This window comes from Hesperophylax consimilis, chromosome 8 (genome assembly GCF_061612785.1).
Source record: "Hesperophylax consimilis isolate HC1 chromosome 8, BYU_Hcon_1.0, whole genome shotgun sequence".
Taxonomy (NCBI): domain Eukaryota; kingdom Metazoa; phylum Arthropoda; class Insecta; order Trichoptera; family Limnephilidae; genus Hesperophylax; species Hesperophylax consimilis.
Genome location: NC_142843.1, coordinates 2026384 through 2050348, shown reverse-complemented (window position 1 = coordinate 2050348; position 23965 = coordinate 2026384). Strand labels below are relative to the sequence as shown.

General features: G+C 36.7%; 1 protein-coding gene across 1 annotated transcript; it reads left to right on the top strand.

Annotated features, from left to right (window-relative positions):
• The first annotated feature begins 921 nt into the window (after window positions 1–921).
• On the top strand, window positions 922–22525 carry LOC149421396 (F-box only protein 21-like). Its single transcript, XM_089634743.1, has 10 exons — window positions 922–1365; window positions 8336–8464; window positions 9153–9302; window positions 9899–10091; window positions 11868–12095; window positions 15442–15764; window positions 19113–19260; window positions 19474–19563; window positions 20430–20652; window positions 21732–22525. The coding sequence occupies exons 1-10, from the start codon at window positions 1199–1201 to the stop codon at window positions 21917–21919; spliced, it is 1839 nt and encodes a 612-aa protein (XP_089490869.1). The 5' UTR covers window positions 922–1198; the 3' UTR covers window positions 21920–22525.
• Window positions 22526–23965: the final 1440 nt, after the last annotated feature.

Sequence of the window (23965 nt, the reverse complement as noted above, 5' to 3'; positions counted from 1 at the left end):
TGCTAGTCGAGATCTTTACTCTTTATTGGGTTAACTGTAAAAAATAGGAGTGAAATAGAAGCGAAAAAATAAATAATCCTCATTTATTTCATTAATTCATCTGGTACACCATTACAAATCTGACATCTCTTTTGAATGATTCATAAAAAATACGCCCCTTTTTGGAATCACATCAAAATGTTATCTGGTTAAAATTAAAATTACGAACTACACATATTAGGTATGTAGAATATGATTTAAGATTTTCACGGCCAAAAGTGTTTTTGTTATTTGTTTTTTGGGTGTTGTGCCGTGTTACGCTAACTCCTTCTTTAGCTGGCAATTTCAAATAACAAAAATAGGTATGTAGATATTAAAAAATATTAGATTTGATTTTAAAAATACTGATTCCATAATGTGTTACACGGCTTTAGAATATTTCGACGACTCCATAATTTTTTTTATTTATTTTAACGGATAAATGTACATTTTTGTAAATTTGACATACTTTCGAGTATGGCTTATTTTTATGGAAAAGAATTAATTAATCAACGTTAAAAGCTCGTTTGAAAGTGGACACATCGGACTGTTAACCGTACGTCTAATCACTTTGGTGAAATTGGAAACTGAACTATTCAAACCAAATTCAGATTGAAAGCGTAGCAGAATTGAATCCAGACTTTCGTCTATCCTTGTTTTCATTTGGGAGTTCGATCAATCAGAATAATAAGTTTTCCATGTTTGAATACCGTGAATTGATCGCTTCACTTTTATTAAAAATATTCTACTTTTACCGTCTTGCTAATATATACCTTGCGATTGGTTTTAAAATGGTTATAGTCGTATAAACGTATTTTGTAAGTCACCGGTCATGTTATAGTGCTGTTTTGACAGATTAATGAGAGAAATATCATCTATGACATTCGCTCGTTTTGTGAAAATAATATGTCATAATCAATTGTTTTTTGTTAATGTAAATAATGGTTTTGAAACCTCTCCTCCCCTATGGCGGTTTAAATTGAAGTATTTTATTTTAGTATCGCTACACTTTAATTATATTAAAGTTTTGAATCCCTGCCAGAATGTTTTCATCTGAAAACTCAATGTTTATCTGACCAGTTGACAGTGCATGATGTAAAGACTTTTTTTAGTCGCGTTTAGTGACACTCGCTACGGCCAAACATAACTAGCTTTAGATAGGTTTCCGAGGGCGAGCAATATGGAAGTCGACTATTTTACTTCGCTTCCGCCAGAAATAATCGACATGATATTGAGTGGTCCAGAAATCTCTCTTACTGACGTGTGGAGTATGCGGCTAACATGTCGTTATTTTAATGACGCCATAACATCACGCCAGAGCTTCTGGAAAAATAAACTGTTTTCGAAGTAAGTACTTCCCCATCTGTTGCCCTCTGACTTACTTCAGGAAGCTATTTGCCATTCACCTTGCTCTTTTGGTGTTAAATTACATTGTAGAGTTTACTTGAAACTGTAAGCAAAACTTACGTCTTTGATATTCGGATATTCCCTGTTGCTGTACAATAACATTAAAGCAAATACACAATCATCTCCTGTTGTGTAACAAGATTATTAAATAAATGCACAATTTTAACAGTTAGTCTTTATTTTGGGTACAATCAATTTGCAAGTATAATAATAATAATAATATTGGACAAATTTTATAGCGCCGCTTTTGTGAGTTATCACGTCACATATTTATAGCAGTTCAACAATATTAAGACTGTAATAAACTTTTATAACCACTTTATGGGTACAATGAGGAACAGGTTACACCTGTATCATTCCTCCCAAGTGAAAATAATATGTTCCCTCAAATCTTTATCTAATATATATTACCGTGTTTCCCTACCCGCCTAGTGTTCTTCACAACCAGCCACCCAACGGTGGTTATGGTGGTAGATAGCCCTTGGTGTCATATCAAAAGTACAGACAGTTTGGTGGGTGACGAAAATGTGCTTTGTTATGGGAAGGCTGCGAATGCTTCCGATTAATTCAAAATGGGATGTATGACAAATGACTGTGTCGGTGAGTCTGGAAGGTTTCATAAAGTTCATGAAGGTTCTCGAATGCTCTTGAAGGTTCTGGAAGGAGATAGTTCAAGATGGTTCTATAAGGTTCCAAACTGAGTTGTGGAGTGTGTCGTTGAGTCTAGAAGATTCCGGAAACTTCGAGAATGATCTTTAAAGTTCTGGAAGGAGCCACAACAACGCGTGGCGGGGTACAGCTAGTTTTACCTAAAGGGTTTCAGTGAGTATTTTCTCCCTGGGTTAGCTGAACTCCTAAAGTCGAAAGTTTACGAAGTGTCGCTTGGGTCAGACTTAGTTAGGTAACTTGCTCTCTAGAGCTAAAACATTACCTTTTATCAGTCATCACAGCTGTGACATCCCTTCCTGGGATCACATCTGTAACCCAGAGCTGCGGAGTCAAAAACTAACCACTAGCAACCCTCACACTAATTATAAGTGACGAAGCGATGCGGGAATGAGAAAATATTAGAACTAGAAATAGTAGAACTGATAAATATGTGCTCAGAAATTAGATGGTTTGTTAGTTGCGGCTTTTCCTAAAGTCCTGAATAACATTGACATTTGGACTGAATCATATGAAAGCTCTACTAATAAGGAAGTTGAGTCCATTTTTTTTTTTTTTTTTTTATCAATGTATTCAAACAATACTGGTATTTTTTTTTTTTTTTTTAAAGTTTGTTTTCAAAATTAAATTAATTCTCAAAGTTTAAATTTTATTAAGCCCGCCAAAACGAGCGGAATCCGAGCGGTAAGAGGCGGGGTGTGGTGTGACGTCATTCGAACTGTGAAAACCACGTCGCTTAAGCATTTTGTATGGAAAATTTTTTAATTCTTCAACAAGGAATTCCAGTAATTTTTTTACCAATGTTAACCGTCTATTAGAATTGATGTTATTAAAAAAAAAGAAAATTGATTAAGATTTCATAGTTAAATTAATATTTTAAGTTAGAATATTTGCTTTTCCCGCCCGGTACGGTATTCCCGTCGATATTTGTTGAGGTGCCCCGCGCGAATTCAGGACCACCGCGCAGAAAAGTAAAGACCAAAAGTAAAATAGCGGTTTACAGCCCAGTTCACTGTGAGACTTTTCTGGGCGGCCGGCGGCCAGAAGTGTATCACATGTTATGTGACATGTACAGGGTGCGGCACGGAAACTTGCTGATTTGAATTGGATGCCGACGAGCGAGGCGTGGTCAGAAAGGGGTGGGGAGGGTCTCATTGGAAAGAGGGGATCTTTAAGTTTTGTTACACTACAAGCCAGTTGGCGTCATGCGTTGGACAAAGGAACAGCGTGCGTTTGCCGTCGAAGCTTACTTTTCTAGCGGTCATTCGGTGGTCGCCACCCAACGTGCCTTCCGTACTCGGTTTAACATTCATCCCGCGGGTCCCGTTCCTAGGCGGCAATCAATTGTTTCGTGGGTGGACATATTCAGGGAAAGTGGGAGTGTGGCAAGAAAAGGCTCAGGAGGTCAATGGACTTCCAGAACTCCAGAAAACGTCGAGAGGGTGAGGGAGTCGGTTTTGCGCTCTCCCCGGCGTTCGGCGCGTAAACACGCTGCTGCCCTGGGGATTTCTGATCGCACAGTGAGACGAATTCTTCACAAGGAACTCCGGTTTCATCCCTACAAACTTGCTGTGGTCCAAAAGTTGAATGAACGCGATTTCGCTTCTCGCCAAACTGCATGTGAAACGCTCAGAAACTTGCCACACGACGCTGTCGTGTTTTTCAGTGATGAGGCCCATTTCAACCTTTCCGGGTGTGTCAACAAACAAAACATGCGGTATTGGAGTGATGTCAATCCCCAAGAACTTCATGAGGTGCCACTTCATTGTGAACGGGTTACAGTGTGGTGTGCATTGTCGAGAGTTGCAATAATTGGGCCTTATTTTTTCGAGGAAGATGAACGCACTGTTACTGTCAATGCAGTTCGCTACAGAGAAATGATTGAGACATTTTTTCTTCCACAACTTGAAGAAATGGAACTTGGGGACGTATGGTTCCAGCAGGACGAAGCCACAGCGCACACAGCGAGAACTTCGATGGAGCTTTTGAGGGAACACTTCCACGAGCGCCTTATCTCCTTGAGGGGTGACGTACCGTGGCCGGCGCGCTCCCCCGATTTGGCACCATGCGATTTTTTTTTATGGGGATATCTCAAATCCATTGTTTATAACGACAAACCCCGGACCCTGCAACACCTGAAGGAAAACATCCGCCAAGCCATCACCAACATTCCCGTCGATATGCTCGAAAGAGTGGAGCGAAACTTCAAATCTAGGGTAGATCAGTGTATCACTAATGAGGGCCGCCATTTGCCCGATGTCATTTTTAAAACTAGTTAAAACAAAAATTCAGAATGTGTACTAGACGATACAAAAAGAATTAAATCAATATATAAAGTACTTTTTCTTTTATTGACTTTTCAAATCAGCAAGTTTCCGTGCCGCACCCTGTATAATAATAAAAACTTCTAAGTTATGCAATAAACAACTATTATTATAAAGCACTATACGAATATGTATCTTTAGAAATCCATTTCATATAATAATAACAACAAATACGTATATATATTTGACATACCCAAATAAACGTTTGGCCTATACACCTCTCTCATCTAAACCGACCATCTCTCATGTAATAGAAAGAGATGCACCATAGGTGATCCGTTGTACGTACAAGTCACGACACATGTGACGTCAGAATTCTTTCGACCAATCGTGGAGCGTATACAGTCTATTGCTATTGAATGCTTTTTCAAGAACGTTTAACTAATTCTAAGAATATTAATATATAGAAATATATTTATATATTTAGAATCGATATTTTTTGATCTACATGAACATATTTTTTATAAGTCAAAATATTTTTCACTCAACTTCCTTATTCTCTAAAATGTTTCTGGATATTTCATTTGCGCAATATTACACATTTTTTACTATGGATGCCATTCTCATTGACGTTCAATTGTTTTATTTGAATTCGAGATACGAAATTTACCATACTGAATGCATCACGACTATATATTGCAGTGAAATTAAATTTGGCAGCAAAATGAATGTGTTATGTTTATGAAATTAAATAAAAATTGTAGAACCTGCAGACAATCTGCCTTGTGAAAGCACAGCTTGACTAGTTTTTTGTTATTATTAAAATTCTAGTAAAATCAATGTTTTATAATAAATTTAAAAAATACAGTGTGTGACAAGCCTACGCACGACGGAAGTGAAACTTTTAGTATTCTTCTCTCTCTCTTTTCATTTCATTCTCTCTTTTTTTCTGTCTATTAACATATTTATAAGTAGCATGTGATAAAAAAAAATTAAAAGTTATAAAAATATGGGATTCGAACCCGGGTCCTGCATAACGAGTGTCGAACGCTCTGCCTCTAGACCGCGAAGAGAGGTATCTCGCGCGACGAGAACCGCGTATACAACGTGTACTCCTTAATTGACTTGTCCCGCGCAAATTTTCGTTTTCAAACACGGCAAATGAATAATATCACATAACGTCTCGTTAACGCTTTATATAGGGTCGAATCGAAGATATATCGGCAGTGTGAAGTCATATCTGTCGTTTTTCAAAATATTTCCGTATATTTGTCCGTTTTGGAAAAGATCTATCGTGTTTTAACAGCCTCATACCCGTATGGAGTCTGAATTTGAAAAACATTTCTAAATTTTGAAAAACTCACTTACGGCTGTGTTTTTTACCAAAAAAACTTGTCACGCACGTCTGCGAAGGTAATTAGTCGCGTTATCGGGCTTGATTAGTAATTTTAATGATTCAAAATAAAAATAATTAATCAAAATACCGAGCGACTCTACCGGCTCGATTTGTAAGCTATATTTCGACCAAAATATCATATAGTCCAAATATCTAAAAGTCGCAGCACGAGAGCATTTTATCACTTTTCCTCATATTAAAAAAATCACAAAAAGAAAAAAAAAATTAGTTAAAGCGGGGATCGTACCTCGGTTCTTCACGATGACAGTCGGGCGCTCTGCCTCTAGACCGCGAAGCTGAGTTTGGAGAGTGACCTAAACTAGGTATATAATATTAGCTAGGCTCCTAGAGCGAAATGATCACGGTTTTTCGTGACGGTCATGAGTCGGTTTTACTCCGGTCCTCGAAGTTGCATGACGCGCGTAAAGAAGTTTCACTTCAATAGTGTAATGAGTGTTATCTAGTTTCAGTCCCAATATTAAATGGAAATCAGTGGCGGCTCGAGACAGAGTGAGTTGAGTGTGATAGAGTGCTAAAGTTTAAATAATTCCACATTATTGATGTCGTTTAGTCCAAAACTATTTTTTTATTTTTTCGAAAATTCAATTTTTTGTATGACCATTTTCAGGAAATTTTAGTATGACCGTGCGCCGCATGGATTTCCTGAAATCTTCATACAAAAACCAGAATTTTCAAAAAAAAAATGTTTCTGCTACAACAACATCAATAATGCAATTTTTTGTAATAGATATCAGCATTCTAGCACACCCATAGTCACGAGCCGCCACTGATGGCAATATGTTGGTTTAAATGTTCCTGCAGGTTTGCAATATTGAAGTTATAATAGAATTACCTACAAATATATTTATTGTTCTCTTTATACATTAGACATCATATGCATACAAAGTTTAACAAATTACGCCCTTTATACCTAATATCAAAATTAACTTTGAAAGGAAAGGAATTTCAAATGATGATTTCAAGAAATGGAGAAGGCTAATATTTTATTATGTCAGTGAAACTAAATAATCCTTCTACCTTAGCCAGAAAGGATAGATTGCATCAGTATAAACGTTATCATTACGTTAATATAAACAAACTGAGGCCGAGATGCAATAATATAAACAAAGCCGCATTCCTAAAAGTTCTTTTCTCATTACTGGAATGATGAGTTTTGTGGAAATTCCCTCTTGTCAACCAAACAAACCTTTGAATAATATACATATATTTTTTTCTGAACTATTATTATCATGAATGATTTTTTGTTGTTGTTTTATATGATTCTGTATTGAACTTAATTAATGTTATACCTTTTGTGTTATTTTTATAATATGACATCTTCAATTACCACCAGAATGAGCTCAATTAAATAAATGATTTTCATACTTTTCATGAGCGATATTGTTTTATACAAGGTGTCCGGGGGTAAAGTGCACTAACTTTGGGGGGTGATTCTACATGATTTTAGAAGTAGAAAAGATGTTAAACTTTTTTCGAAATTCCAACGTTTTAAGGTAGTTTTTAGGTAAAAATCTTGAATTGTCGGAATGGGAAAAAAGTTGGAATTTCGACAAAAGTTAATTATTTGTTTTATAAATAAATAATTTTTTTAAATTACCATCGCAAAACATTTAAAACTCAAATAAAAAGCTAGATCAAGACACAGGGAAATCTGAAATAGAAAGCATACTAACACCAATACAGAAACCACACAACTGCAGTAAAAACACCACATGATATTAAATATTAATATACAAATGAAATCCTTATCATGGGAGATTCCTGTGAGGATTTTATTATTAATTTTCAAATTGTTTAAAAAAAAAGAAAGATAATAAAATGTTTAATTTATACAATAACTAACTGAACCCCGCCACGCGTTGCTGTGACTCAGTCTGTCTGTGCAGATAGAGAAGCAATAACTTTTACGTTCATCTAATGGTGCTATTTTAAAAAAAAGCATGTTTGTCCAAAAGATGGCCCTGTTTTAAAAAATATATATTTCTGAACCTGTCAAAGGAGACATCTATATAATATAGGTATATAAAACACAAGCATATTCAAATGATACATTGTGTCAAAATTCCAAAGTAATCGATGAAGAACTTTTGGAAATTTAAGATTTTGAACAATGAACATTAACATTTTTATTTATACAGATAACTTTTTCAAATTTTATTATTATTGCGACTATTTAAACATGTACATACAAAATATGATGTTAAATATATATATATAGTAAATTGTATTTCTTAGTCCTCCTCACTAGGGTGACCTGTGCTGAGGCGGACTAAAGTTATTCATTTCTGTTTTAATAGTTTTCTATGTCGTTTCTAATGTTTTTTTCAGCGTTTTTTCATTAATTTCTTTCAGTCAGATTTTTATTCTTGATATGTAATCATTCAAATTTTCTATTCGTTTTATACCAGGGGGGAGGATATTGTGGAGTTTCGTCGCAAAATAAATATAATTTCTTTGTCCGAATGTGGTTTTATGACCTGGAATATTTTTTATGTCATTGTGATTTGACCTTGTTTGATGAATACGCATTACTAAAGTAAAGCAAACGATATTTGTATTTCAGGTGGCCATTTCTGGTTGCTCCTTACAAGAATAAGAACTTTGACAATTGGATGAACCAAGTCAAGCACATTGTTCTAACCCAAGACTACTGCCAAAACAAAATCAAGCTGATGTCAATGCAATACCGCTGGTTAGTATATTATTCCTTGCTTAGGCTGAAATCAATCAATTTCAAATTTGGAGGCTACCCCGAGAACACACATCTATGCCAAAGATCATCCGCAGTTGACCATAACTATGTTTGGTTATTTATAAAGGTACCCTGGTTTATGGGATAAGGTTTGTCCAGGTCTTGGATTTATGCCCAACTGGACTTTTATAAGAATATACCTAGTGAGTTATCGTAAATTATACACAAAGCATGAAATTACGTTAAACTGATAAACTAAATATCAAACAATATTAGTAAAACATGTAACACTAATATAAAATAAAATAGATACTAGAACAATACTACGTATAAGACAAATCACTAAAACTATATTACCGACGCTACTGTAATTTGTAGGATATAGATTACGCTTATCTATAAATAAAGTCAGAAAATATATCAATAATATCCATTAGCTTTTGGGATGTTATTATTATTATTCTTATCTAACCTGATGATGAACACTGCAAGGCAGTCCGAAATGTTGACTCAGGAAGGGGGGAACCGAAACACTGCCCAAAAGTCAATCGACATACTGTTGTTTTGTTGTCTTCAGTAAAGTCACATTTCAGATTTTAAGTTCAATTTTTGCCGGCGACTTTAAGTTATTAAATTAGTTGTATTTACAAAGGTTTTTTCCTTCATTTTGTTATTTTGTGTGTTTCAGGCGCCGACGCAAGATTTCCTTTACCGACCTCCAACACTACATAGATAAAGCTAAGGAGAATGAGGGTCTGGCATATTTCTACATGAGCCAATACTTGAAGGATGTCATGGAGGTTTATGTGCACTACCCAGAGTTGGTTCATCCCCCTGAGTAAGAAGATAATATTATGTATATACTATAACAGTAGATCAATGAACAGAATAGAATACTTTTGCACTAATCAGCCAACCCCAAAAACTGGCTTAGTGTCAAATTAGTGAAAGTGGTGGTTATAGTGCATACATACAAAATTAAAACAAACACCACTATCGTTTTTATTGTAAAATTTCCGTTTTTTGGTTTATAATTAAGGTGTTATGTTTACACTTGCAAGAAGACTTTTGTAAATTTATTCAATCAAAAAACATGGCAGAAACACGCATGTCACTTGCTAAAATACACAGATGACTAACTAAAATGTCCTTAAACAACAATAATGTACCCTGGTGACAGGTAAAATGGTCAGCTCTAGCAAGCTAAACGGCGGTATAGTAACTAAGTGTGTGAGAGTAAGATAACCCAACCCGTCGGTGTACAAAGCTTGGTGCTCAAGGCTAGGCACGTGGCGAACTGCTGAATTTGACAAACGAGTCGAGGATTACTGAGAGAGTACTCTGTAGCAAAAACCTTAAAGTCATCAAATTATTGTGTGCTATTCATTTTCGCAGCAGACGTTGTGATAAATAATGTGTTGTATTTGTTTGCAGGATGTTCTCCCTGACTGATCAGCATTACGCCAAGCAGGTGTACATCTTCCTCTTCCAGCACTACCACCTGAAGAACAAGTGGTACGAGCTGGTGCAGCAAGAGACCTCCTTCGTCCCAGACAAGGTGGCCGTCTTCGCCATCCAGTGGCTATTTCCCAGGAATGAAAATGCCGCCTGTAACTTCCAGGAATATGTAATTATATATCCTTTTTCTGTGTTATATTTTTACTGTTCAAATATGTAATGATTATAAAATGTTAGATCGGACTGCAGACAAATCTACGACTTTAATTTATGCAATGTGGTAAAGTTCATCCAGTCTGTCCACATAACTCGCAACAAGGATTTCCAACTAGCAAATAAATGTGGTGATTGTTCGTGTTGAGGTAATGGCGATAACACCAAGTAAAATACTGTTGACAGGTGGAGAATAACATTCTTGTGGGTAGAGTTTAACTGGTATGATTCGTAATACTGTAAGAAGTTACACATTCTGAAAGTTGTGTAATAATGTGAAAAATATGCACTCGAAACTAACATGTTATATAACACGAAAAAAACAGCACTGCTGGTCGTCAAATACAGAGAAGGACCAAAAAATATTCCCCCAGCATTTTTAAATGGAGAACCTCTCAATAGTTGAAACAACGAAATATTTAGGGCATATCATCACCAACAACTTAATGGATGACGACGACATCGACAGGCAGAGGCGAGCACTGAGCATAAAAAGTAACATGCTTAGTAGAAGATTTAGACTCTGCAGCCCGAAGGTGATAAGGACGCTATTCTTAGCTTTCTGCACTACCTTGTATACTTGCGAGCTGTGGGCCAATTTCAAAAAGCGTACCATGGAAAGGCTTCGGATTCAATATAACAATGCTTACCGCATAATGTTCGGACTTCCAAGGTACTGCAGTGCCTCCTCGATGTTCATGGAGGGGAGAGTTCCCGGCTTTGCAGCCCTAATGAGAACCAGGGTAGCAGGAACGAGAGGAAGAATCAACAACTCCAGAAACGTTCTCATCATCGAAACCCGCCAGACCTCAGGATCGAGCATCGAAAAACATTGGAGAAAAATATTGGCCCCCATAATTATCGCTCCGATATACCAATAAGCTTCCTATGATATCACTCTTCACTCTATATATTTCCTTTCACTTTTTCTAATGTTTTATTTTTTTTATCATACTTACATTTCATATTTTATTTTATTTGCACCTACTTACTCTGTATATAACATTGTAGTTATATTTTATGGAATGTGTGGGATTGCACTCACCTCCCCACATTCTGGAATAAACAATTATTATTATTATTATTATAAAGGCAATGAAACACAACAGGCATACTCTTTTAATAGCATACCCACTATCATGTTGTCTCATTCATACTCGTTTGTGTCTTTCATACATTTAGACCTACTTTCCCTTACAATGAATAATTTAGCCGTCAAAGGGGCAAAATAAACTGTATGAAATCGGATTCAAATACTACTTGCTAGCCCACGCGTTTCACGCCTCTGGGAGTCTGGATGAAGCCATATCAGATAAGATTTTCTCCCATCAGATCGTTGTGCTATCTCGCATGTTTTATCTTATTCCTAGACAATGTCTAATCCCCTACTGAAGATCATCAAGGGTATTTGGGGTTGTCTCTTGGTTCCACAACTTGACGCCCCAGATATCTAAGCCTTCTTCCCGTCAAGAAAGGACATTGGCACCATGGATGAATCAGTGTTTCTTCTTTGTTTTCACATTTCCTACAGCACTTAATGCTTCCCACTCCCAAAAGTTTACGTGTATCAGGTGTATGTGAGGTGGCAATCTCCTTTTAATAGTCCTCCATTCTCCCTCTGAGTCTGTGACTTGTATGGGATTTGAACCGTCTATGAGCATTTTGAAATGCTTCCACTTAAATCAATGGAAAAGTCTTGTATCAGATGTTGACTAATAATATTTTTTGGTAGGTGGATAATCTAGTAACGACGCTGGAGTCGAAGTTAGCGGCCGGGCACCCCCTGTTCAAGGTGCACCGGGATGAGCGGCAGAACTGGGCGGAGAACCTGCTGGAGGACAACCAGCTGAGCGGGCCCGTCTGCAAGGCCATGTTCCATGTCATCTCCCGCCTCATCTTCGAGGAGCAGCAATTCCACGTCAGGGAGTCCGCCGCCATACAGTTCCTAAATATTCATGATGTAAGTTCATCACTATTTTTATCATCAAGTGGCGCAAAAAGTCTTGGATAGCCATGATTGCCTTTAGGAAATGTCTATACCCCATCTGGTCTCCCGCTGTCTCCTTCCAGTTCCTTATGCCAATTGATGTGCTATCAAACAGTTAGAATAAATTAAGTGAGCCAATTCAAATCTTTTTCGGTGTTCCCCAGGGTAGTATCTTAGTTCCTTTATTATTTTTAGTCTAAATTATTGACATATGCATCTTAACACAATGTTTGCGGGGGGTTTTTTAATCAATCTACGCCGTAAAGCGGGCAATTTTTATCATGTTCGCGCGCAAAATTCCGTTTCATGTAAAATAGCTATAACTTCTGAACTATTGATCAAATTTAAATAAAATTTTCAGTATTTTACTTTATTTGAAATTTTTTATTATGATCTGGTCACAAATTTTTATATTTTTGAAGAAACAATTACGATATATAAGTTTAAATTTAAAAAAATTGAAAAAACTGCACTTATGTCGTATTGTCTATTTAGTCATTTTATGCACATTCAACAAAGTATATATATTTTTTAAATACACACCACTAAACACTAATATTGTTTGAAAGTATGAAATCGTTGGAAACAATTCCCTTCATGTAAAGGTACATCATAGAATTTACACACGTACCGGGTTTCGCTAAGTATTTTGTGTACCGCGCACATACGACATCGCTTTCGCAGATTCTTATTTTTACCAGGGCCTTCAATCTTTTCCAATATATGTTTTCGCATATCCATCGATAGTCTTCCTGGAGGATCAGATTTTGAAGATTTTTTTCGGATACCAGATGTTGATGGTGTTGGTTCCGGGTCTTGACTATTATCTGACGAAATCTGATCAGCCACCCAGTGCTCTGCGATTTCATTAAAAAATTGTTTATATTTTATTTTCCTTTCTTTTACGGAGTTTTACACAACAAATAAGTTGAATAATGCACAATTTATTATATACATCGCTAGCCTTTTTGTCCATTTAGTGGTTTTTCGTAAAATAGAATAATACAAAAGATATTGGTCTGCTAGGTCAATGCCTTTCATATATTTATTGTAATCGATTATCATTACCGTAGTCCATTTTATAGGGTATTTTTTATGAAAAAATATCCCTTTATTATGTAACAAATAAATTTTCGAGCACAGCACACAAATACTTTGTACGAAATTTTTAAAGCGGAATGTAGACAGAAAAGAAAATAGAGAACGTCTTGAATGAAAGAATATCGCTTTAACAATGAAGAAATATAAAGATTTAAATAAAAACGAAATATTTATCTTACAGTTATTTTATTTCAAGTGCATGTTTTATGACCACAGTCGGCCGGCCACCCGACTCAATTCCACGAATTGCCAGGTACCTAGTACACGTGTCACGAGAGCTGACGCATAATTTTTACTTCACAGAGTAACCAACATCATACGTTACTCGTAATATATTGTTACTCTAAGTGTACCTACAACGCATTTTGGCGTCTCCCGCGCTTTACCAATAGTGTACAAATACGAAAAACGCTTTTAAGCGTCTCCCGCTCTCTACCAACAGTACGCAAAAGACGCTTTTAAGCGTCTCCCGCAAACTATGTGTTAAAAGTAAATGACAGTCATTAGCTACATATATGATACAGTTCTTCTCTTTCTTAGAAAAAATGGGAAACTGTATTTATAAAAGCTAAAGGTATGAATCAGGACACTGGCCACTTAACTCCTTAATATAAACCCTTTATAGGACAACTTTATTTTTTAGGAATGTGTCTTTAATTGTTTTATTTATATATTCTATATTCATTTTGATGAACAGATATAATTTTTTTTTTGAAAATGAATGGCCTTTTTGTATTCATCGTTTCCCAGCGGTCTGTTATCCTCAAAATAATAAAAAGTACTAAGGCTCCGTTGGTTTTTTTTTTTTGATCAGATAAATGGTACAGCATTAAAAACTGTACGCAAAGGGCTACTTTGCAATTGTCGCTTGCTACTGAGCTTTCATACCACTTTTAGTGTAGAGCTGCAATAACCACATCTGTCTACGATGTGGTTACTTGAACTGATGTTATCAGGCAATGTAGTTGGAGGTTGACCAACCCTTTTTTGTGATGTAAATGATCCTATTAGCTAAACAGCCAACTTGTTTCAGAAGTGAAGTTGTGTGGGTACCTAATAGTTTTTTTTGTTCATTATCCAAATGCTTCAATGTTTGTCTGCACAAAATATATGGATTAACAATGGAAAATTCCGTATCACCACTGTGCTGCCCTGATTTCCACCTTATAATAATATAGTGGGTCAAAGCGATCAACTCCTCCCATAAACTTACTAAAGTCTGGTATACTTTTCAGACAGGGTATATTATATTTTTCGCCCCATTCATTAGTCCGTTTTACGTTTTTTCATTAATTTTTTTTGATGAAGTAAATACAAATCAGTGAAGACAAATCCACCTTAACACGAATAATTTGTGTTGGGAAAACTTGTGAGAAGTATGCTTGGGAGGCAAACGATGCCCTTGTTTCCGCTAATTGATAGTATTCGAAGTTATCTGAAGGACAACCAGCTTCCATAATTCTTTCAATATGAGTAAGATTCCCCACCGCATTGACAAGGTCAGAATCGAGATTATTCTCGGCAGCGCTCCTACTTACTGAATTTAGGGGACTTCAGACTAACATGGAAATTTCATCTTCAGTCTCCTCCCACCTCCGAATCCTCAGCCTCCTGTGAGTAGTAATAAAACCTTATTGTAAAAAAAAAAAACATTCTTGAAAAACTGACAGCTATCGTGTCGCTAAATGGACACAGGTCAGATAACTGAACGGGACGCATTTTTCATAATTTTACTCAATATGTGCCAACTTCAGGGTGGTAGGTTAGATTCAAGAACTCTGTGTGTTATCTAAGAAGCATTAACACCCATAAGGGAATTTATAATTTGTAAAATTAATGAAATATAGACCTTAATGTTGCTGTTCTCAAAACTATCCATTTTTGGCTTATGCCCTATACTAAAGGGTTACGATTTGAAAATTTAATTTACTAAATTTAGAATAAACAATGTAAAGAATGATAAACTTCACCGTAAAGATAAAACACTAACAAAACGAATTCCTGCAGTTGTCCACAACTGGAAGAAGTTAATTTAATAAAATACATACACACACTTTGGATCAGCCACCAAAGTTTACTTTACCTAATTTATATTCTGTAGTCTACACTTCTCATAACTGACGCTTTTAACAGAAAAACAGTCTGCAAAGAAGCTGACAGAAATTATATGCCTTTGTAAACTGTTTCCATTTTATGAATAAAATATACTGCCTTCCAGATGATGGTGTACCAAAACTCGCACAAATACCTGTCGTACGTCCTGTATGAGACTTTGGCACGTCGCTGCGGCATCCGCTGCGACATCACGGGCTCCGGCAACCACCTGTTCATGTACTGGCGCGAGAACTGGTCTGAGGGCTCCACCAAGTACATGCTGCACGTGCTAGATGGCACCATCAAGCCCAGTCTCGGCAAGTGTCCCTTTGCACTCCCGTCCAGCTCCAGCCCAAGTCCCGAGGAGGACAAGGAGTACTCTGCCGGGATGCTGCTGTCCAACCTGGTACCCGAGATCAACAACGTCATCCAGGCCTTTGAACTCAGGTAATTTCATGCGTCCTACTAACTCAAATAGTTCCGTGGTGAAAACAAAAGGGGGACGAGGAAAATTGAGTTATTTTATTTGAATTTTGACTTGTCGCAATATGAGTCAGTCATATTGAATGTGGAATAATATTAAGACCTCATAAATCTATTTGCGGTAAAATAGACTCAAACGGTTTTAATAGTAAGGGTGAGGATACACGAGTACAAATACGGGCTTTGGCAATGCCATTTCGATAAGATATTTCGCTTTAATGTTTTCCATAATTCAGCTGCAACACTTCTTTCGTCTATGTTGGAAAAAATAAAAACACTAATTATTTAAGACATCTGTCACTATAATCATTATCTCATTGTCTTGAGGACACTTCCAACTTCACAACACAACAAATACTGGGAAGTATTACGCTAGTTGTAGATCTATAAAAAATCTAATTTATTTATTATTTGTTACTAGCTGAAGTCCCAGGCTTTGAATGTGGCAACAGAGTTTTTCGAAATCAGATGTAGACGGTGACCTTCCTCTTGTTTTGAAAGTTAAGTGTGCAAAATTTCATCAAATAAAACGCGGCCGCCCGCCCGCCACAGACTTTCTTCTTTATAATTAGTTTACGTATGTCCCTTTCATTCTGACTGGCTCATAACTTCACAACCATTTTTGGCAATTCAGTAGACTTACGTATTATATTGACTCGTTCCCCTTTTCCTTGACCTCACAAACTCATCTAAAGCAATCATTCCGTATGCTAACATTCAGATTACTAACAATTTCAACTTTCAATAACAATTGTAGATTTAAACATTAAAGAAACGAGCACGTTCGACACACGTGTTATTTATTAACTTTAACCATTTTTCTATAAGGGTCGGGGAGCAATGGGCCCAGCCAGGCCCGCCCCAGTGCTCGTGCCTGGTGCTCAGTGGGGAGGCCCAGCACCGGGCGGCACGGGCCATAGCGGCTAGCTTCGGCGCCCGCGGGCCCGGCTTAAGGAGGGGCCCGTTTGAAGATTTCGGCCATTATAACACCTATTTCATGGAGCAAATCATCCAAACCTTCCTCCACGGCAAAAAAACATATTCCGAATAACAACCTAACATAACCTAACACAGTGCGACAGTGAGAGTGCTTCATTCATTTTGTTTCTCCATAATATTCAGTGTAATAAGTATTAATTCTTTTCATCAACCATCATATCTATGTGCTTAGTAATAATATACTTCGTTGTGCCGCTGAGAGTAATATTGTAACATTTCTTTCCCTTACATGCAAAGTGGTTTAGAAAGAGAGAGAGGTTACAACGGAGCTCTCAGTGGTATGGCCATAATGATTTAAGATTTAAATAATAATCAATGCTCTACTAAAACAGATGCTTTGCTAAATGTCTACTTATTCATATTTTTAATACATATCTGCATCAGTGTTATCTTGATTAATGTCAAATAGAATATTAAGTATCAATAAATAATGCATACTTAGTCGTACAATCCATGAGTTTAGTCTTTGGCGATAAAAGAAGTTTGAAGATTTACAATTAGATCATTTAGAACCTATCAATCAATCAAAAGGATAACCGACTCGAGAGATTAACAATTACATAGATCATTTAGAAACTACAAATCGACAAGATAACTGACTCAAGAGATTTAAATTAGATCATTTAGAACCTACCAATCGAAAGGATAACTGACTCAAGAGATTTACAATTAAATCATTTAGAACCTACCAATTGAGAGGATAACTGAATCAAGAGATTTGGTAAGTTCACAATGTTAATTATTTTTAAAGATGTAAACAAAGCCACTTTATAAATAATTGGACTAAATACTCAGACTGGGAGTACAAAAAGCAAATTAAGAGCAAAATGTACTGATACTGATTTTTCATTTAAATTTTGGGTGCTGTCAGGTTTGGATGTTGATTGCCAAGGTTGATAAAACAACTAACTAGAGAGGCACAGAGGACCAACCGCCAAACAACTCGGTCTTAGCACACACTCCTTGCCTCATTCATATTCATACATCGTCTGATACATACTCTTCTATTATTCTGACTCGTGACATGGCCCGACTTGAGTATCTGATTCACTTGATCGTGCCATGTCTTCCTCGGGCGTCCCCGACTTCTGCTACCATTCACATTAGCGTCATATAATGTCCATTGATCAACTTTACCAAAATGCATTGTAGGGAACATTCAATCAATAAGTAATGTATAAAAATGCTGAGAATAATTATTTGCTCACTCCATTAATAATTGATATTAATTTTATTAGGGATAACTAAGCTTGTTGAAGATTATAAATCTCATTTAATATTTAATCATTGGAAGAAGATAATACAATAACTCCCAGTGAAAATATGACACATAAAGACACGAAAAATAAAAAAGTAATCAGATAGATATGTACATCCGAAACAAGGCCTATGTAGATCATATGTTTGAGCAGAACTTTGCAATCATACCATGGGAATTCATTATTGAGGATAATGTTAGTAATTCTTAAATTGAAATATAAGATTGATAAAAATTACTGAATTTAATAGCTCAATTGGTAGAGACGGCAGTTCCGGTAAGGTCCTTCTTTCACAAGGATACACAAATATCCAATACTCATGTTTCCCTCGTGGGGCCTTCGGGAAACCAGAGGAGAGCTGAGGCCACCTCCGTGGACTCTTCCCTCGTAGGGCCTTCAGGGAACCCAAACAAAGAGGGGCTTCATATGAGAAAACTGTTACCGCAACGATTCTCCAGGGGACCCATAAGCGGTAAAACAGAGAGCTGGAAACAAACTCAAATGAATGATGTGAAATGAGTGATAGCATAACGGGCCGCCCATGGCCTGAATGCTCACAGGAGCTATGCGTATTCCGTCTCCGCTTTAACTGTTTTGATCCTAGCATTGGCCTAAAGCACATGCATTGTTACAAAATGTCTGTAATAAGTGACGCCACGTTTAATATCTTCACAAATTGAGTGGCAACAGCCTCGCCCGGCTGGTCGCGGGAGACTGACGTCGCTGACGAGTTACAAAATGTCGGCATCGTCTGCTTGAATCGTCGAGTATCGGATACTTGCGTAAGCCTGTAGGAGAGGGGCCTAAGACTAGAAGATCTGGGTTCGAGTCCCAGCGGCCGTTACCTTTTTATTTTTCGTGTCTTTTCTGTTTCATATTTTATTTAAGAGTTCATGTTGATATTATCTTGTTCAATGATTTAAATGAAATTACATTAAAATGCTAGTAAAACTAACCACTATGTATTCATCCGTGCTTCAGTCATTGCAACCCTTGCCGAAAGAGAAGGTGAAACGTCCGTGTGTAATATTACGAATATGTTATTTTTGTCTAGTATTGTGACCTACACAATGGAGTTGCTGTACACCATTTTGCCTGACGACATTGACAATTTAAAATTTATTGCTCATCTCTACGTGCTACAGAAGAAAGATCTTCGAGATATTATCAACCACATGACCAATCAGCTAGCCGAGGCAGAGGTAATTAACAATCACATTTTTTGTCTTTGATGTTAATTTTTATTTGCCAGATATTTTGTAACAAATAATACATATAACTAAGCCACAAGTGAGAGAATCCCTTCTGCCTTTTGACGGATGATATCTAAACTTCACTTTGCCCATCATTTGAATACTATGTGAGGATTATTTAGGGTTATATAAAATGTGAAAGAGTTTATGTTTGGTTTCCAGTTGTCTGCTCGCAACAGAGAAGAACTCACATTTCTATTAGACAACGCACTAAAGGAACAACGCCTTAGCCAAGATAATCAAATACAAAAGGTAATAAAACAATAATAACTGACTTACTTTAATGCCTGAATTGCACCTACCGAGTGGTCGGCCGAGACAGTGCATTCGGCGCAGTGTTGTGATTAGTACAGTCAGTACTCGGCCTAGTAGCGGGCGAGTGATTTAGGCGAGACGGTGGATAGAAGCGAGGCCCAACGACTCAGTCGAGTAAGTACCCCCTCCACCTGTATACTTAACTCGGCGCTTTACTTACTCTCCACTCGATCAATGCGATCAGCCGAGTCAGTCAATGAAAGAAGGACAAATCAAAATTTTTAAAATTTTGTTTTTCTTAGGAGTGTGACGTTTGTTGTTGTAAAACCTCCTACATCGCGAAACCAAGTTAACGGCACTTTAAATTAATCTCAATGAACCAACTCGCCCACAGTCTCTTCTACATGTGATTACCTCTACTCTCCAATTAGTTGCTCAGCCGAGCACTCGGCAGTTGTAATTCGGCCTTAACCATTTATGTGATTCCAGACCTTTTTTGGTGTAAAAAATGTTACTTATGAAATTTTGGTCTCTGGTGACATTTTTTCTTTTAAAAAGTCGAGTCACTGCCCAACCTTCATTTGTCCCTAACACTAACTTTCCAACACATATTGATTTTTATAATGTTTTTAGGTTCATTAAAACAACAACAAAAATTTCACCAGATATGTATACATTTTTTACTCTAAATAAAGTCAGAAATCACAACTGTATACCAATATAATCTAAGTTCCCTGCGACGCCAATCATTTCCATAATAAGAATGATAATCAAATGTCTACACATGTCATGCAGTTTATGAAGTGTTTCGTCGATTGTATATGTTACTTTGTAAAGTTAATGTGTTTCAATAAAACTTGCAGATAAATGTAAAAGCGCGCACGCCCAGCATCCTGTTTGCCATCGGCATGATCTGCCACCACCGGCTGTACCAGTACAAGTGCATGATCACCGGCTGGGACTTCTTCTGCCGTGCCTCCACCGAGTGGCAGCTCAACATGGGCGTGTTCCGCCTGGTGGACGGGCCCAACCAGCCCTTTTACCACGCCCTGGCCGAGGACGGCTCACAGAGATACGTGGCCCAAGGTGGGATAATTACTCATGGGATACCTGACTCTATCCCATCACTTTGGCACAGTTTCACAAAGATTTTTAAAATTTATTTTTACATTGAATGAACTTGAACTTGAACTTCACACAGAATGCCCTGAGAAAAATAATTTCCCTGAGGGTCTATGTTATCTTTGGAGATGGTGTGTGGTCTTTTTAGAAAATAATTTCCCTCAGGGCCTATGTCATCTTTGGGGATGCTGTGTGGAGGGGAAGGAGTGAACATGGGTCTTGAAGAGTCCCATGTTGTAGGAGGGAGGAAACACAGAGGCCGGCAGCTCGTACCACAGCCGAGCTGTTGAACTTAAGAACGAATCGTAGAAGTGACCCGTTCTCATGTGACAAATGTCAACCGTGTACAAATGTTGGGCGCGCGTTTGGCGTGTATCCCGACTACGCACCGGCGCCGAAGGGATGAATGACGCTAGTTCCTCAGAGCATCTTCCATTGTAATACCGATAGAACAAGGACAGCATACCTACCTGACGCCTGTGCTCTAAAGATTGCAGTCCGTTTGTTAAGATTGGGGAATCTATCAAACGGACCGCCCGTTTCTGCACAGATTCAAGGGTTTTTTTCAGGTATTTTGGGGCTCCGTCTTTTTAGGAAAGGAAGGAGAGGTAGTTCTGGTAAGGATAAGGCTATCAGGGGTGGGTTGGAATTTGGGATCAGTGTGAATCCATCCCTTCCGGTGGGTGGAGACAGTTCGGCTGATGAGGTCAAAGGTTCTCCTGCAACTGGCCTTTCCCGTTCCCACCCTCCACGCAGCTAGTGGGAAAGTTACCAAATGTAGAGCAGAGGTGTTGGTTATCAAATGCATGCGTCCCGGGGCAGCGCTACCTCTACCTACCTCCCAAATTGTATGTGATTTAGAGAAACATCACATAAGTGCAAAAAACTCTGTGTGGGAACTTTGTGCGCCACCTGAAGTGAAATGACACTAAACTGCGCTATATAAACGCTATGTTATTATGACATGTATTTACGGGTTGTTTAATTCTTACTTTATAAATTGATTTAATTAATTTTAATCTTAATTTTTCCTTTATTTTCAGAAAACCTCGAATTCATCCGAAATCCGTTCAGATTATTAAACGTGGAGGAAAAAATAGCCGTTGACTTCAGCCATTTTAACACGTTTCAATATGTACCGAATGCGGAAAAGAAACTAGAATATCCAGATGACTTAGGTTACAGCGATTATTACCAAAACCGAGTCGCCCGTCCGTTCAGAAACGAGTAGAAAACATTTGAATTAGGCAACTTGATTGCTCACTACAATTAACTCTGGTCATTAACAAATTTAGGATTCACACAAATCCTTCCTCTCGAATAAAAGTTCTTCATAAATGAAGAAACATTCAGATTAAGGTCTTGGCATTTATGTGCTGACGAGAAAAACATGACGTTTTTTAATGTTTTTAAATATATTATAATCCATCGAAAGTTGTATGAAATGGATGGGCTGATGGTCAATTAAAAATAGAGATATGTACTGTCGTATCTCACCGTACTAACAAATATATTATCAAGAATTTATATGTTGTATTTAATGATTGATAGCATATTATTAACTAACTACGTATGTACAATGTTATAAACATTCCAATTGATGTTTTCAAGTAACTGTACTACATGCTGCTATGTAGCTTATGTTGTTATGGACGATGTCTTCTTTTAGTTAATATTTAATATTGATTAAGGAAATGTTGATGAGAATATTTTATATTATATTTATTCAGATATTAAATAAACAAATATATCATATTGGTAATGCTTAGACAATAACTCCCGGAGTCTCCTGGTTTATTTGTTAATAAGTATGTACCTATAGAAAATTTTAAAATAAAAAACAAGATTTTTTGCAATCTTTTTTATTTTATTATATTGTGCAAAATAATCATAAATTTATTTTATTTACACATTTGTTAAGAAGATACTCATATGATTTTATTTTACCCTATTTGCAAGATTAATGATTTCTTTAATAATTTGATATTATTATATTATATTAGATGCTTAGATTAAGGACGGGTTGTTTTATAGAATTTGAACAATTCATCAAATTTTCAAGTTCTGTTTATTATTTCATCATGGGCCGGTTGTTTCAGTGAACTTGAAACGGACTTACACAAATCTTGAATATTAACTTTAAAATTTCATGAATCGTTAAAATTCTGTGAAACAACTGGCCCTAAGTGTGCAATGTTAATCCCATGCCAAAGTATTCTAGTGATCCTAGATTCTAATCTGATTTGTGGAATTTAATCGGTTGGCAGAATGAAATATTTATAGGCTATTAAAATATTATTGACAGAACTGAATGTAAGAAAATTTATCATTTAATTAAATTTAAGAAATAATGTAAATTTTTATGTAAATTACATGTAATTTAATGGTTTTTGCTCAATGACATTACAAACTTTTAGACAAATTATTGTCTCACAAAATTTGGCAAGTAACGATTACACTTGCTTCCAGTAAGTAGTTCTTAATTCAAATGTTCATTCATGTATGACAAAGACATTCAAAGAGTATAATGTGTGTATGAACGAAATAGATATAGGACCAGCAGCGTTTACGTGCTTAAAAGTTGTGTCGAACACTACATTTTATACTACGGGTGTGATTGAGATAACAATACACTTATTAGTTTACAATAAGACGAATACGGAACGCTGCCAGTAGACTCTTATATGTACTTGATAAATTTGCTATCTTACTTTCTCAAATGGTGCTTAAAATCTTCAGGAAACAATTGAAATCATTGTATTATTTATAATACATAATAAGCATAGAATAAAGAAGAACACTAGAAGCGCCTTCCATACAAATTTACATGGAAACAAGTGTCGCCACTGACTTAGTTCCTTTTGGTTGTAAACCGTTTAGCGTGCGCTCTGTCTCTCTCTTATTTGCCTGACATTCTATATGGCCATCCCGCTTGAATTTCATAATCATGGTGAAACACAATTTGTATTGGAAATCTAAGGCCCAGTTGGCCAGAACATTGTATTACAAAACATGCTCACATGGTATTTCTTGTGTTTTTCTTTATTCTATGATAATAAGTAATTTGCGTGTATTTACTAATGAAATCTTATTCCTTGGTTTTACTGGTGTTTACCGAGTAATGGAAACTCTTTCTCATCACAAACTGTGCTTCAATGCCATAGAAAAAAGTATAACCAATATTTGCCTGTTTGGGGTTTAAATTTCCAATACAAAACCGTGTATACGAAATTCAAAGTGATGGATATCTACAATGCCAGGCGGTAAGTGAGATGGA